Raw genomic sequence first — 17,784 nt, 5'->3', positions numbered from 1 at the left:
AACTTACCCTCAATATTCACTGTAAAACTAGCCGGAGGTAGCTCATGCTAGTGGCGCAGCGAGGGGTAAGGGTTTGGGGGTACCCAACCTCCCAGAGCTTAAAGAATATTTTTTATAAAATACTTAGGTGTAATTTTCATTACAAATTTTGTAGCTAATGTTAGGGAGACGGAAGACCCACAAATAAAACATCAAACTATTCACACACCATTTAACTCACCATTTTGAACCATTTACCTTAAAAAAAATTTGGGGAGGACCCCCGCCTAACCTTAATTCCTAGCTATGCCCCTGGCTGATATAACTATTAATTTGATCGAAAATGTTGGTTCCTTTAAAACAGTCATAAATTGCCAAACGGTTAAATGTATTCTTAGGATAATGAGTTATTTCAAATTGATCACAAATTCAAGCACCTAAAGGTGTCATAATTAAATTAAATAAATTTGGTAAATTTAGAAACAAGAAATGGTCTTCTATGGCTTTAATATCAAAAATGGTCACAGAGAATCTTTATAAAAACGGTGGAATGGCTACTAAAAATATAGTGTAGTAAGTTGGCAAGGAATCATATTAGTCTTGGAAAAAAAGAAAAACAGATTTCGCCGAGGAAGACCAATAGATACACCAACCTATAATTATAATTGGAAAGTGGAATAATCTAGTTATTAGAGACTAGGACAAATCAAGAAGGACATTGATGAGGAACCTCGAGAAAATTAAATATGGCAAGGACGAGTAAGGAATGGGTTGCAGTACAGCAATGCTATGTTGGATTGCAATTCTATGTTGAATCTTTGGGGAAACATGAAATTGCAATGCTATGTTGGATTGCAATTCTATGTTGAATCTTTGGGGAAACATGAAATTTTCTTGTTTTAGGTGATTTTCTGCGCAAAATCAATATCAAAATCCTTGACATGTAAGTACGAGTCCTCTCTTATATCCATAATAAATTTTCATGAATTTTACATGCTTTCCTCCTTTTATTAACCTAAATTTGCTACGTTAAACACATTTCAGGTAGTGCGGCCCACTAAAACAAGAAAAAAAATGTGAAAAAAATTGGCTCAATGGAATAACCCACTCCCGTGCAGAGTCATTAAAGTCACCATGGGAATGATTGGTAACGCCACGGTCTAACTTACGACGCGATTTTTAGCTCGAAGCGCCTGACCTTTCCGTAAGGGTACATTATCGTCGGTGTTTGAGGAGCGGCGACGCGTTGGCGGCATGGCTTCGGCCCTGGTTACGCACGGCTTTCACTACCCATTAGAGATCGATAGCTGATTCCACCGGAACTGCCTCTTTTTCCCCAGCACGGTTCCATGGACGCTAACCTTCGAGACTTTATCAAGATGCTGCTTTTACTAGATGATATCTAATCAATCGCACTTATATTTTATCTTACCTCATTGATGGTCCAATTAAAAAAAAATATGCGGTTGTTAATGAAACGATATGATGATTGGTAAAAAATACACTGGACGTAACATTGCATCTGATATCTAAATGGCAACTTTGTGAATCCATATCATAAAAAAAACATTTTTTCTTGAAAAAAGTGGCATTCAGAATATAAGTATGACGATATGAAAGCTCTATGATCCTCAAATTTACTATGCTTTGGGTATCAAACTCAGGCAATGACTCAAGGCTCCTTTTTTCTTTAAGTGATATTTTTCTATAATCTAACGTCAATAATACGTTATTCGAGGAAAGCTGCTAAAAGTAAATTACTTGGGAAAATAATTAGGGATGGTCGGATCGGATACTTCGGATCCAAATATCCGCGAATATTGCTCTTCATCGGATACTTCAGATCCAAATTCGCCGAAGACATTGGATCTGGATCCGAAATTTTAAATTTATGATTCAGTGAATGCAGCGTCCCCCCCGAGGGAGCGGAAAGATTTTCGATTCTACCTTGGCATGCGCCGTTGCATTGCGATGCTTGGCCTTCTCATTGGTTTTTTTAAGTAAGGTAAACATTTTTATTGGCATAAAGGGACATTGAAATCATAAGCGTGGACTATGAGGTGAAATTATCGCGAGGAAGTGGAAATTCCACCTCACCCCAACTGAAGCATTTGCGAGTGAAACACAAGTCAGTATGCGATGAGAAAGTGATAAAATTCTGGGGAAACTTATGTGAGGAATATAAAAAATCGGTCAATGGTTTATCCGAAGATTAAAATCTATTTTCATTTCCAAACGCAAGTGTAACAGTTCACATCCTGAGCGTGTAAAGATTTTATCATTTTTTAAAAATAATTGAAAGCTTATAAAAACGATCTTTAATCAGTAAAAAATTTTAGACGTGCATGTAAATCTAAATGGCAATCCTTTGATTGTATTTACCCAGAAGAAACATGAATAATTACTTCGTTTATAGCAGACAGTTAAAAATGCAATAGGATCCAAAAATATCCGAAGATCCGGCTCCGAAAATCAAGGATCCGATCCGGATCCGAAAAAAATCCCGGATCCGTCCATTCTGACTGGATAGGACTCACTGACATCTGAAACGTGGCTAGTGTCCAACCGCAATTTTCTGCCTAAATTCATGATACGTAGTATGAAAAATAGGCCACGGGTGCCTGGCAAAAATAAGACACATTCCATAATTCGTGTCCTACGATTGGATTCTTCTCCTGTATTCTCATTTCAACAGGATCCAAATTACTCCATGCAGTCGTCTGCATTTGCCCTGTTGCCGGAAATAGGCTTAGGAAATCACCTTCGTTACCATATTGCAGACAAGAGGACAGAACCTACTTTCAGAAACCTCATGGTTTTAATTAATTCAGACGCTTCCATAAGGAGTATTTCATTGCGATGATCCTAGTTATTGGCTCCCATACCTAAATGATTCCTAATACGACACGTGTATATATACCAATTTTTTAATGGTTATTTTGTATTATAGGTACTTGCTGCCATTATTGCCAACTTTGAGCCCGGTAAAGATGTAGTGAACATTAAAGAAGCCCATTATTTTATTCGGTATTCCATTATTTTTTTGAAAATTGCGAATTACAAATTCGTAAATTCCGCGGAGAAAAAATAATTCTCCCTCGCATGGTAGCAAACCAGAATTAAAATAAATGTTTTTGATCATTCCACCCCCTTTCTGAATTAATGATACATATATCATTTATACATTGGACTGAGTGAAATGGTAACCTTCATTGGAGTTAATCAAGGGGTAAATGAAGTAGTTTCTGAGGAGGGTTAAAAAGCTGGAAGGCAGCTCAGTTGGGGGACGGAATACCTCATAGTATGCTGAAGATCAGATGATAGGAAATTCTGAGGAGAGAAGAGAGGCATGATAATTAAATAATAATGTAAGTGGTAAGAGAGCAAGTGTCCTTCATATTCGAAGCCCTTACCTCAAGGTTGTAGCCATAATATGATTTTCAGATTTCCAAATTTGGGGGTGGGGTTTAAAGGGGTTCCATTAGGGGGACTATATCTTACCCCTTTCGACGTTGGTAAAAATTCTGCGCTGAGACCTAGAACCACTGATCTGGTGGTTGAATGTTACCCTTGTTACTCAAGCTCATGCAACCCTAATTAGTAGAGTCAAGCCTAGCCATGGCTTCAAAATTAATGTGTGTCAAAGATCGCACATTACCCCTGAACATTTCAGGGGGTTGAACTATTACCCCTCCCTTCTTACCCCTGTTGGAGCATTAGCCGTGGCTGGATCCACCCCTGGACTCAAAATCAGCCTCATTGTCAGAACCACTGGTATGGTGGTTGATTGTTTCCTGTAGTTTATGCAATTTTCGGAGATTAAGTGATTGGTTGTAAGCCTAGTTTCAGGATAAGGGCCCTGATATCCCTTATTTTTTATTTCATAATATTCTCAACATTTTAACTTGCTCACAGTGTGCAATAAAACTGCTGTAAAAAACTTCAAATTTTTAATATCAACAACTGGAAGATAGCTTTCAACCACAAAGAGATTTTACCACTTTGCAATTGAATTCACACTTGTTGCTACCAACAGTCAAACAATGAGGGATTTCCATGCAAATCTCCTCTATTTGTTTCTCATTAAAAAAATTCAGTATTAACATCAAAGTAAAACACCTGAAAATCATACCCAACTGGTGGTCAAAATGATAGCTTAATGACATAGGTATTAACGTCTATACTTAAGCTGGAGACAATCCCCTTGTTTCTGCTGTATGGTGTCTAAGTGCCTTTACCCCAGCTCCCAATCAACCTATGCTTTATACACCTTTGACATTGGACTGCAGGAATCTGCTTATGTGTGTTGCATCTTGCCAATGCTTCAGCTCTTTCTCCTTCAACTTCTGTATTGATATCTTCCTCCCCTCATATCTCTCTTTGTTAAAGACGTTAATGATTTGCCATTGGCTCTTAAGGCTCGGGGGCCAGGACCATCAAAAAATATATCTCTGCAGATAATGATATTTCGTCAGTGTTATAGATCATAGGTTTTGTAAGTGACTGCTACCCCTGCTATCCCCTGCTATCCCCTGGGGGCAGTATTCCAGTCGATGGGGAATAAACTAGGCAGTAGGGGGGTGCCAAAGGGTCCTGGCAATGTGACAAATGCGTGTAACCTCTTGTGTCCATTTCCAGGCTTTGGTTCTAAAGTTAACATTGTTTCCTGCACCTGGAAGTGATTTAAACCATGTTTTTCCTTGAATTTCAAAGTACTTAAGGTCAATATTTTCAAGCCTTTCTCATGCAAGTAAAACTTTTGAAGGGGTTAAATCTCATTTGGTCCATCATTGGCACAACTTCAGAACAATGAGCACTTTGAAGTTAGGCTTATTACGCGGCATGAATGAAATGGGTGTTTCAAAAATTTTAGAAATATGATTGGTCATGCTATTTCCATAAATTGAAAATGGTCATGCTATATTATGTACTGCTTATTTTATGTAAAAATGTTAATAGTAAATTCTTGCCTATGTTTCTTTTACTGAGCATTGAGTCTTGCATAAATGTGCAATGAAAATAATTTCATTAGTCATAGTTTTTTATATTAAAATTTTCCTCATTTTGTTATTTAGACTATGATTCTGATTATTGTTTTGAAGTTAACAATTGGATATAGGCTTATGATTCTAGAGGGTGTTGAATGTATGTATAGTTTTATGGATCTAAGGGATGGTGGCTTGAAAAAGCTTGGGAAACAATGATATAGATAGTAGTTTGGAGGCTAGGAGTTAAGGCTAGGGGGGTTTTAGGGGAAACTAATGCTGGGGGTATGGAATACCTGCCAGGATAAGAGGGAGGTGCAGGGGCCCTCCCCCAAGAAAATTTTTAAGATAAATAGTTCAAAATGGTGAGTTTTACGGCTGTGTGAATAGTTTGATGTTCTGTTTGTGAGTCATCTGCCCCCCTAAAATTAGTTACGAAATTTGTCACATTAAAATACTTTTATTAAAAAACATTCTCTGATTCCTGGGGGGAAGGGTTTATCCACCAAAATCCCCCCTTTCTGTGCCACTGGTGTTTACTACTTCAGCCTGGAAATGTAAAGGGGAGATAATTAATAAAAATAAAGATGAACTCTGAAATGCACACTTAAAATTCGCATTAGAGAATTAGCAGGGAAGAGTTAAAACATGAAAAACATACGACAAAAAACCTCTAATACCACATTAAAAAAATCAAAGCACAACTTAAACATATTTACTGCCGCGTTTTGCAATATGTACATGTATAGTAACTGATGCCGCTTGGCATGGTTCATGATTAGCTTTAAATGTGCATTCACGAGGGAAGGAGAGCGTATGCATTTTCATGTATCGTGTGTGAATGTGCATGTGTGCAGTGAAGCATGAATGGACTCCTGTGTTAAGTGATTTCCCCTTCCCCCCACGATTCTCCGCTTCCCAATTCTGGGATTTTTCCATCTGTGTACGTGCCAAGTGAAAAGTCCACATCTTCCCCCATCCCACCCTCCAAACAACACCTGTGTGCAGCGAACGAAAGGTGACGCAATCTACACCTCCTCCCCCTACAAACAGAGAATGTACTTCATCCAACCCCCTGCGGTGAGGACCCAAAAGAAACAGGCCTCTTCCTGGGTTCCCCCCACCTCCCTGAACCCCAGAAAACCAACCCTCTTTGGGTCATAAAATCCGGAAGTACCCCAGCTAGTGGAGACACATCAATGCTGACTTAGTGTCGTGGCCAAAGACTGTGCTGGACTCCTGAGTCGTCTTGCCCAATACATGGACGAGAGAGAGAGAGGAGAGTACTGCAGAAGTTTGACTGGGAGGTGAAGGGTGGCAAAGAAGTGCAAACAAGAGAAAAGAACGGTAGATTTCCCGCACCACAAGGAAGAAGGTCACCCCACGTCGTCCTGAATTGAACATTCTCTCAGCCCATGGTGAATGTAGACGCAGCGACCCCAACAGGAGCCAGCCAAAGAGGTCATCCCCCATCCAAGACCAAGAGCTGGAGAGCCGATAAGTAAAACTATCATCCCACACTAAGTCTCCCTCCCCCCCAAGTTAATAAGATTCTCAAAGATATCCCCTTTATCACCCAATGAAGAATAGAAGATCGCCCCGTTATCTGTGGAGAAGACCCATTGCCCCTTAATATTCGTCCCTTATATTTTTTTACCCCGTTGGCCCTCCAGTTTTCCCTGTGAATGAGTGCGTATTTTATTATTAAGGACAGAGAGTGTATTTTGTATAGTGTTTAAGATTAATGTTGGCATTGTCACTTCATTTTTTTTGTATTCACGACAAAGACTGATTAGAAGTGAAGATTCTTGTTCCATTTTTTTTATTTCTCTAATAATCATTTGTTTTGGGTAAAAGCTGATTGATTTTGGTTCTCTTCACTGGCCAGTTGTGAGCTTAATGTAAAGATAATTGGTCAATAATTTCATGAATTTCTGTGTATTTTTCCTTGTTGTTTTTTATTGCATTAAATTTTGTGTCGTACTTATATTTTGTGTTGTAAGCTCTGGTTCTTTTGTGCACGCTAGCCATCAGCAAAGAGCCCCACCCACAACACGACTTCCCCTTTCTTCCCCCACTCTTTCATTCTTCCCCCTCTCCCAACCAACCAACATCCCATGACCACTTGTCTGACTCCCGACCCACCCAGTGAACCCTCTTCACTCATCCACAACCCCACCCACCACGTCACAATATATAGTGTAATGGTTCAGACCCCATTACAAAGTGCATTATACGAGGTGCATTCATTTCCCTTTTACCCGCTCCATTCCACAGAACTTTCCCAAAACCCCCCCAGACCACGGCCCGTGGAGGAAAGCGTGAATGAGTAAGTGGGGATGAATGTGGTCATGTCGATTATGTAAGGTTGTGTGTGAGTGTGTGTGGGAGGAGGGGAACTCGGGTTTTTCCCATGAATGGCGTGTTCCTCCTCCCTTTTCCTTGTGCGTTACCCCACCCCAAGTTGGTGGATAATAAAAAGGTGGTGCGCATAGAAGAAGCGGGATAATTTTGAAGTGAATGTCGGGTGGAGCCCATGCCCGAATTTGGGTGCGACACACGGCAGAGAAGACGAGGGACCTAACAGATCACGAGACTGATTGATCTGAAAGAAGAGAGAAGGAGCAAGGACCAGCTGAAGAGGATGCATTACCTCCGTTCCGGATGCAGCTTCCTCCAACAAGGGAGAAAGGAGTGCAGTAAATGGAACGAGAGTTTGTTGGATCCAACCTGGTCTAACCTTGGACAACGATAAAGTAAGATCGCAACTATCCCCCCCCCCAAAAGCCCCCTCTTGTCTTCTGCCAAGTGTCAAGACAGACAGTCACGGAACGCACCCATTACTCAGTGAAAGTGAAATTAATCACCAAAGTAAAATTAACATTCGTTGGGATGGACTTTCATTTACCTCCCTCGTCAAGAAATAATTGAAAGTGTATCATTATTTACGTGTTCACAACCGAACTTTATTTTGTTGTTATCATTTGCTATTCTGATTTTCATCTTGAAAATCAAGTTATATTGTTGTGTTCTTTTTTTAATCATTGATGTTTCATAAATTGCTCTCACCAATTCATACTTCACTAGTGTATAAGAGGGTTTCTTTTGTTTTGTCATATGCAACCTTATTGTTTGAATTATATTTTGTTTCGCTGAAAGTGTTGAGTAAGTGTTTTGTTTTAATTCCTTCACGGGTCATCTTAAGAAAAAATATCCCTCGCCATTCCTTTCGCCCCGTTCGTTTTTCTTTCCGTGAATGCGTGTTGGAAGAGTGCATAAGCACCCGAACGTCACCCATCAGGTTGAATCGGGAACCCCCCACCCGCAATTATTTCCAAAGAAGGGGAATATTTTTAATTTATGTGAATTGCACGAAGAGAGTGGCATAGTATTGTCCCGTAGGTCCCATGCGGGAGGGATCCACGCGGATTTATATATTTTTTTTTGTTTTGTGCGACATCTCCCCCGGTTCTATTTTGGTATCCGGGCGAGCCAGGGGTGGGATGCCACAAGTGGCACCCGAACATAGGGACCCGATTGTTCTTTGTGTGGTGTAAATGTTCAAGTAAGGGGCGCTTTAGCTTTTGGAAACGAATGACTGAGGGTAATCACAGGGGCAAATTTTTGGCACATTTTTGGGAATTTAGATATTTAATGCAATGGGTACTCGTAAGAAGGATATGAAATATATGGAAGGACGTGATATCGATGAAGTAGAGGTTATGGAGAACAGCGAGGAGGACGAGACGGTAGAGGGAAGCGCAGTTGGAGTTGAATCGACCGTTTGGTCAACTCCTACCTTTCATTCCATACCAGCCTCACCGGATTCAAACGATCCGATTTTAGAATTTAAAAAATACTTGCTTTCAGAAAAGGAGGAGAGACGGAGGGAGGAACAGGATAAGGAGGAAAAGAGACGGAGGGAGTACCGAGAGTTGTTCCAAATGTTGAATGGTAAAATAGAATGTGCAAAAGTAGAAATTAAACGGGAGTCGGACGTTATCCGCGAGGATTTGTCGGGAGTTATAGAAATTAGGGAACAGGAAGCCATAGCGAGGGAGAACGGTTTGAAGGCTCAAATCAGACAGGTAATCGAGGAGATAGCCCAACATGGTGAAACAAATGAACAAAGGTTGAAACAGCTAAGTGATAGGATGAGGCGTATGGAGCAAGTTGGCTCCGAACCGGTGTTGGCCACCTCAATAGCTCCACCAAATATTGGCCTTCATAAACCTGTATTCAAAGGTAAAATTGATCAGAACCCTCGAGTGTTTTTAAATGAGGCAGAGGAGTATTTAAAGTTGCTCGCAGCCCCACTGGCTAAATGGCCCTATGTATTTTTAAGTATGATGGAAGAAAACGCTCGTTTGTGGAGAAATTCCTTATTTCCTGTACCAGAAACGTACGAGGAAATTAAACGGAATTTTTTGCGAAAATATTGGAGTGAAAACGCGCGGTTTGAATATCGAGCTAGAGTAATGACAGGATATTATTCACGTGCGAGAGATGGGAAAACGAGTGAACATGCGATGAGGAAAATTGCATCAGCCAGGTCTTGTGACAAGTGTTGAAGGAGTTCTAGAAACATTGGGCAAGGAGAGGAAATTTCTATTGGATATCAGGGGAAGACAGAGGAATGAATGGCAGATCTACTAAGAGAAGAGAGGGTGCTAATAACTATAATGGATGTGAGGTGATGTGTAAAGTAAGCAAATGATAGCTTTGAAAAATATCTGTAAACAGTATTTTCCTTTGCTACTATTGGCAGAAGCAGTTGTCAGAGATAATAAATATCACATCTCTTCTTTAACCCTTTTGCCACTAATGCTGGAGATATCAGGTAGTATGTTCCTTGACCCTGAAGACGAAAGCCAGAAATATCCATCTGAGACTTTCCTATGCAGGCGAAGGAATACTGTAAATATGGGGCTTCATGCTCTCCCCCTTTTATGATGGTCATGGGTTTGCAAAGTCTTGGTTTTGGGACCCAACACTTGGGCCTTGGGTCTTAGGCCTTATCATTGAAATCTGGGAGCAGGTAACTGGACCCCTTGCCTTGCATTACCCCTCTTTTTGGTAACGGACCACAGTCATATGATTGTTTATTCAGTCATTTTGCGAAATAAATATTTGTTCCTTTCTCAAAAAATCTTAAACTAAGAATTGAATTCTGTGCCTTTCAAGCAGCGTTTACAATTTGCAAGCAAAATTCAAACAATTTTTAACTTATATCTTGATTTCAATGGAAAAATCAACATGGAAATTATTGATGCATTAAATATATTAATTTTGACGGTAGTGCTTCGTTCAAAATATGTATTACAATACCTACTCAGAGAAAACCAAGGAATTCAATTCTAATTGTAAGTCTGCAATTTATGTGTAACCAACAATTATCCATGGAGCTAATCGATATAAACAAATAATAAGTTGACCGCAAACCAATGTTGCTGGTAGGGTTATACACTCGGAAAGGAGAGAGCCCAAGTGCCCTCAGAGTCCATAATGCGGAGTTCACACTAGGAGGTGTGGAAAATGCTTAGAGCTGAGAGTATGTGATTATCCTGTAGACCCTTCTTAACGAATGTCCTACAGAAATGCTTCATACAGAGGGGATGGAATAGTCTCTTGGAGCTCAGTCCAGCAGTCATGCTAAGGAGAGAACTCCACCATCTTGAAAGGATTAATTACACCCTGTTCCGAAGGAGATTCAATAACACCATTGACCAACCTCATTTGTCCTCTTCCAATCTATTCTGACTACTGCTACAATCTCACTTATGTAGAAAGCATCTCATAATTTCAGGGATTGGGCCCCAAGCAGCAGGCAATATCCATTGGATATCTATATAAGGTTGATATATCCATTTGTCCTAAGCTGTAATATCCGTGATATTAACCCTTTAGCTGCGGGGGCGTCAAAATTTTCCTGTCAATGTGTGCGGGACATGAGCGGGGAAGATATTTTTCCGTCGACCCCGGGCGTATGCCTAGCAGGTAGTAGACCCTCATAATCCGGGACTGCCCACTCTACCCCCTGACAACAGACCACAAATATAATATGTCCTTGGTAATTACACAGGGACTTAGGACCCACCACCAATACTATAAGAAAGAGACACCAATGCGTTCAAATAAGTTTCCCCGGCTAATGGACAACAGCAAGATAAATAATTTCCTAGGAAATGCAAGGATTCGTTGGAATTGTTTTCATTGTGAATGCACCGTGGAGAGCAGGGAGGTCTCTCTCTCTCGGAGAAGGGATAATCCGGGTAGCGCTCCCCGTGGTGAGGGTACCCAGTCCTCGAAAGACGCCTTTGTGCTCTCTGCCACTAGGTTGGGCCGAGTTCAAGCAAATGCAGAAAGGACGCCAATAAAATCTTAAGGAAAGGCTGCCAGTCGTAAGAAAATCTGGTCAACTGTAAAAAAACGTTTTTCCCGTACTCATAATGTAGACCGTTTAAAAATGTTCCCGCAGCCTAAGGGTTAAAAATTATTATTCTGAACAGTATCCTTAGGTAGCATAGGTTCTGTATAGAATTGAGGAGCACAAAGTTTTGTTTGTATATTTGGGGATTATCAAAAACCATAACAAGCACACCCATCATCTACTGTTAGATGTTGTGAAGATATCTCAGGCATGTTGTTACATGGACCTCTATGTCCAAGGATAAAAATTGTGTATTTACTTAAAAAAATTCTCAATGCAGTAACTTTACTTCTTATTCATGCTGTGAGATGGGCCTTTAACCAATTTAAGGCTGAGAAATGGGACAGAGGTGCTACATATGAATCCAGTTGAATCCAAAAGATGCCGAAGAGTATATTCTCTTTATTCAGGGAGCTTAATTCACAGATATGAAAAAAAGTTCATATTATGCTCATAATGGGGAGAGCATTTTCTCCCTCCTGACTCAGGGATGAAAGGGTTATCAAGGCCACCACTTCAATCCTTTTATGCCGCTATATGCACTTTTTGGGTGAATTTCTTGCCTCTAGCCTCCTCCCCCACAAACTCAGCCTTCATATTCCTGTCACTGCATACCTCTCAGGGATGACAATGGACTTTCAAGAGGTGCACTCCACAGATTTTGATCAAAATTGGTGAAGGGTTGGGCGAGTGCGCGAGTATGGTAATGAATCTCAGTTCAATGAAATAAAATCAAGTTAAGTCAGACCACTTTAATAAGATGGTGTAAATTGATTGACTATTGGAAGCTCGTTGGAGACGCACAGTGGCGCCGACTCCATGGGGCCTGACGGGGCCCGAGCCCCCTCAAAGATTCGTTTGGGGGGGCGGAGCCCCCTCAATAATTCAAGAAAATAATTAAGTTATATTATGCTTTGTGAAATCACAAAAATGTATTGGTGATTTTTATTTCCCATGCTTGACGATAGTTACCTTTTAAAATAAATTCAACAATGAGTGTTGAAACAAATAATTATAAGGTTAAGCAGGTTAACTGAATCAAGTGGTGTGAATCATGGTAGTGTTTCGGTGCTGCGACACACTATCAATTTAACCTCTTCCTGGGGCAAGACCTCCGATATGGGCCCCCCCAATATTTTCGCCCCAAGTCGGCGCCCCTGGAGATGCATCAAGGGAACGGGATAATGAATTAAGGAGTCAGTAGTACATTCTACGACATGCATTATTCCGCTCTACAAACCGACTGCCGCCTCTTCCACGCGCCTCCCTGATCGTCCAACCGTCATCGCCTCGTGCATGCCGACACATCACCCCCATCTCCACAGGTCGCTCATACCGTGGGATTTCGAATCATCAACAGCGAGCGACGAACGGAAGTCGGCGAGAGGTGGGGAAAATGCAGAGCAGTCATTACTCACACTGCTGATTGTCTCATATGGAAGGAAGTCCTTTCCTTTTCGGTTGCTGTTCTTTAGTCTCTGTGGCACTTTCCTGGCACTAGTATTCTTGTACCCTCATGGCCTTGCCAGGGAGAAAGGGGGCCAGTTCAACAACCTCAGTCAGGTGCCGCCATGCACTTCAAACTATAGAAGCCCTGCTACACTTGGTGGGATGGCAGTTTATGGTACAAAACCTCAACTGTAGAATATTCCATGCCACAATGCTTCTCATCTTTCAAAGTTTTGTTCTCTTCACCCGTTGCCCCTTGTAACTGGTCCATGCCTAAGGCAAATGACAGCAATGGTGCAGGGAGATAGCTGCTATGCCAGCATTGCCCTTCCTGTTCTGATGGAAAGAATAGGATAGATCAAAAAAAACAAAGGGCAAGGGATCATTGATTGCAATTCGATACCCATCATAAGCATATTCATAATATAAAAATTATGTATTTGGTTTTAGATATCCCAGTTTAGACGAATGTTAATGGCCAATTTTAACCTCATTTGAAAAAGGCCAGATTGGCGGCCATGCGATATTCCACTCCACGTGACATCACAGAGGCCTAGATGCTATACGAGTAGTCAGGAGTTTTACATCGCCTGAGATTACCAATGCATGCATGAGGCACAGAGCTCAGGGAAGCATCTCTTAATAATCACTTATTAAAATTGCTTTAGGTCAGAAAGTTTCCTTTGTTTGATAGGGTATTAATAATCCTCATTTAAGCCTGCTAGCTGGGTACTCTGCTACCTGGTAGCAGCCTGCATCTTAACGACGGTCATAGCCTTGTACCAAGGTGACCTCACATGGCGGCAGACGGAACCAGAATGACGTCACACAGGCATTTCCCAGAATTCATATGTAGCCGTCGCGTTTTCACGAGCTTGAAATTTTTCACTTTTCATTTAGTGGCAAAGGATAGATATTGTCATTTAAAAATCTAAAAGCATGAAATAGGTTGTCCAGGAGTAGTTATCTTTCGATTTAGGCAATAAAAAAATCAGAAAACATCCTACTTGGGAGGAGACAGCTGCAAAAGACTATCGTTTATTTGATTTTTCCATGAATTTTCTTTGCTTTATATATATTACTAAGGAGTATTTAGCTACTGAGCAAAATATACAGCTATTTCTGCTGGCAGAAGATTTTTGAAAAAGGTGAATGAGACTGATATTTAGGGTTTAAAGAGAACTCAAAATTGATAGTTGTGAGCATAGCACAGAATCTGGCATACCGTCATTCTTTAGGTCCTGCGGTCATCTTTATACCTCCAGCTTATGGATTGAATGAAAAGTGATTAATCAACTACATTCAGCATGCTACCAATCTCACTGGCACCAGGCACCCCCAAGAATATGTTATTAAACTAAAGCTGAAGTTATTGCACAATTTGCACACATTTTGCGAGGAAAGCACTTTCATGTGGTATTTAAATATTTCAATATGCCGCAGAAACTTAATGTAATTTAACATATTTGAGTTTATGGGAAAAAATTTACACTGATATTAAAATGCATTGCAGTGTATGAGCAGGTGAAGAGAAAAATAGACCATTTATGTGCATTTAATGCGCTCAACTTAATTTTGACAATTTAGACGTAACACATTTTCCAGCAATAACCTCTCCTTGATAGTTGTTCACGTCGTATTTATGCGGCAAGTGAAGTGCAGTGGTGCAGCATGTATCACATTCTTCCGTGACACAAAGTAATTCGATTTGAAATTCCCGCTATGATAGAAATCGACTTGATATTCGATCTTCATATCATTCGTTTTATGAGAAATTTGTGCTACGTTCATCGTCCACCTGTGAGTGAAGGTAGTCGGAGATTTGACTGTAACAAATTCCTTTTTCGTCAGTTGACAGTGAGATACATACGAGTGAACGCTTTTGGGACATTGACTACCATCTGGGATTTTTTAAACCGAAGCGAGTCGTTCAGAATGCTTATAATTGGCCACAGCTATTGAATAATATTGAATGACAGAAGATGGCATCTTCTACGGAGCATGGTTGGTTTTGCTCGTCATTGCTAATTTTTATTATACGTTGTCTTATTTTGGGCTTGATGTATTAAACGAATAACGACAGAAACTCCTATTCTGCTTGAAACAATTTAATTACGAAGGAACCTCTCTGAATGTTAGAATAACAGAACTTATTAATGTTATTTTCTCTGCAATTTAGCCTTATTTTGCATTCTAAGATATCAACCACCTCTTTCAATTTTAAATGATAAAATGAGGGTTAAGTAGCTGTTTTTTAATTCTAGCGCTGTTAGAAAGAGTGTTTTTACGGATTGGATCAGCTGAAACTGACGAACAACTCGAGAATGCTATTTCCAAATTCCTACCTCCAGTATTACTTAAATTATCAAGTCAACAGGATGGAGTCCGGAAAAAGGTGCGTTAATATCCGATACATATCGTTTTCTTACACTAAATGAATATTTTCTCATTGATGATGCTTTCTTTCATTAGGTTATGGAACTCTTGTTTCATATAAGTAAAAGAGTGAAGAGCAGACCCACTGTACAGCTACCTGTTGAAGCACTTCTTAATTTGTATACGCACCCGGATTCCTTCGTCACGGTATGGTTCTTAGTGTATTACATTATTTCTTGTGTGTTATCATCGTGAAATTGAGTGCTCATTATCATAATTTGAAAACAACTGTTAGTTTGAAGCAGTATGTCGTATTTTTTCAATCAAATCGCCAGCATTAATTTTTATTACCTATTTTCAGAATTTCTCAATTATATACATAAAGCTTGGCTATCCACGTATGCCTATAGAAAAACAGGCAGAGCTTGTACCGTCAATACTCTATGTATTAGATGGGAAACCTCAGTCGCATCAAGATAGGTAAGTTTTTTATATTTATCATTATTATAATGGGACAGCATAGTCAACCAAATGTTTTCAACAGTCACAGATTGACCCAATTTACTATTGTTAATAATATGTTTTCTGACCTGTAAGTCACTTAAGATAAGTAAAAATCTGGTGATGTATCTGCTAAACCTCAATGATTATGCTAATTTATTTGGTGCTCTTATCACTCCCCTTTTTGTTGAGATATGCTGTTGTGTAAGAACATTCGCCTTTTAACTGTGGTTCTTATATATTTTATGTGGCTCTTTTTTTTGGCAGTTTGCTGATGCTTCTAATGCCAGTATTAGGTGATGTTGTTGTACCTCCTGACCCAGCCAAGCGGGCATCATTTTTTGGATTCTCAGAAAAGCCTGCTCTTTCTCAGTTACTTTTGAGTTTTTCTCTTGATATTCTTTTACTCCCATATGGGTAAGTATGACTTAATTGAAGTATTTTCAAATTTGCTCATTTTGCTATTTTATAGTAAATCGTTAGATATCTGAAATGAAGTCTTATTTCATTACATTACATGCTCAGCCAGAAGTTATTAGATGTGATGCTCTTTTGAATATTACTTCACTGTATTGCTCCAAGGATAGTCCCTGCCCATTTTAAGGATACAAATATCAAGGTCTTTGACTTCCACAGTTTCTAAAGTAGTAAAGCTACGGATGACTTTTCCTATGTAAAAAAGTCTATGAGTCTATTCTGTAATCCTTTGCTAATTGGCATCTAACTTTGATATCTAGTCCTTGAAAATATCTTATGCAATTCATTCTCTCTTTCCATAAGACTTGGGCATTTTGAACCAATGATTTTGCGAACAGTTATTACATGTCTCTTGTCTGGGTTCCATTATATGAGTTATCATACATACATAATATTAGGATTATAGTTCTCACTTATATTTTTGCTTGAACTCTCAGCCTTTAACTTGACTAAATTAATGCCTTTTATATTGCATCTTTTGTGTATGTTATAGTGCTCTAATCCATCTCTCAAGGAGGCTTGCCAAATTTCACCAAACTTTTTATCCTCCAGATTACTCAAAATATATTTTTGGAATTTTGAAGCCACCTGCTTAATTTTTTTCATATCATGCTATGATTTGACTTTTATCAGTGGCATATTATCAGGGGCAATGACCACTCCTTTTCTACCCTCACAATTTCTGGAACAATTGAAAAGATGGTAATCTTAAATGTGGTTCTCCAATGAAAGTTTTTATTTCAACTGCTTAACGAAAAATGGTTCGAAGTAATGAGTACATATCTAAAAGCCACTTTTCAATGCATATCTGTCCTTAAAGGCGTTATCGCTGAGAGGTATTGCATATCTCCAAGTTGATGAGAAAATAATGAATCACCCCCCCTAAAAACAACTTCAATATAACCCTGACTTTTATTGGTTGACTATCCCACCATAAATAAAAATTTAATGGCAAAACATAATGCATAATCGGACAATGAGATGTGCTTCTTTTTGAAACCTGATTAAACTAGAACGTAATTCAAGTTTTCTTCCTTCTACAGTGCAACACCTACCCAGATCAAAAGTAACTCTAAGCCACCTTCTCAACAAGCAGCATCTGCAAGTACTTCATCGGGCACATCACAATCTAACCCTCCTACACCACCCTCTTCAAATGCCCCCCCTGGGATGAGTGAGTACTCTTTTAAAAGAGTTACTGGAGAAAATATGCTATCTCCTGAGGACCTCGAAAAGGTTAGATTCATTCCCTTATTTTTCTTGTACAGTCTCTCTGGCTCCTCATCAAGTTGTAACAGTTACTAATTGATAGAATCAGCTCACATTATATTGGTTCTTTTCATTTGTTTTGTTGGGATATCTGCCACATAAGATGCGGGGTGTCACCGTTTAATGGTTGATCAGTACTAAATCATCTTCAACATTTCTCAAGGTTACTTTGAAATATCTCATAGTTGTTTCTTTGAAATGTCTCATCTGTTGTTTCTAGGCCTGCCATATGCTTCTAAATTTGCTGTTAGATGTATCAATTGCGTATAGAATATGGTGTGTCAGGGTGTCTTCAGCTGGCAGTGGAGTTGTATATTA

The 17,784-nt window shown here is 39.6% G+C and overlaps 1 protein-coding gene across 1 annotated transcript in view; it reads left to right on the top strand.

Annotated features, from left to right (window-relative positions):
- The first annotated feature begins 14,621 nt into the window (after window positions 1-14,621).
- Window positions 14,622-17,784, top strand: part of LOC124157805 (proteasome adapter and scaffold protein ECM29-like) — a 53,822-nt gene continuing 50,659 nt past the window's right edge. Inside the window, exons 1-6 of the mRNA XM_046532834.1 lie at window positions 14,622-14,847; window positions 15,108-15,238; window positions 15,316-15,426; window positions 15,581-15,699; window positions 15,988-16,137; window positions 17,241-17,433. Coding sequence (XP_046388790.1) covers window positions 14,826-14,847; window positions 15,108-15,238; window positions 15,316-15,426; window positions 15,581-15,699; window positions 15,988-16,137; window positions 17,241-17,433 — 726 coding nt within the window. The 5' untranslated portion in view covers window positions 14,622-14,825. The remainder of the gene's footprint in view (window positions 14,848-15,107; window positions 15,239-15,315; window positions 15,427-15,580; window positions 15,700-15,987; window positions 16,138-17,240; window positions 17,434-17,784) is intronic.

This window comes from Ischnura elegans, chromosome 1 (genome assembly GCF_921293095.1).
Source record: "Ischnura elegans chromosome 1, ioIscEleg1.1, whole genome shotgun sequence".
NCBI lineage: Eukaryota > Metazoa > Arthropoda > Insecta > Odonata > Coenagrionidae > Ischnura > Ischnura elegans.
The sequence above is the reverse complement of the archived record's forward strand: the minus strand, read 5'-3'. Positions and strand labels throughout refer to the sequence as shown.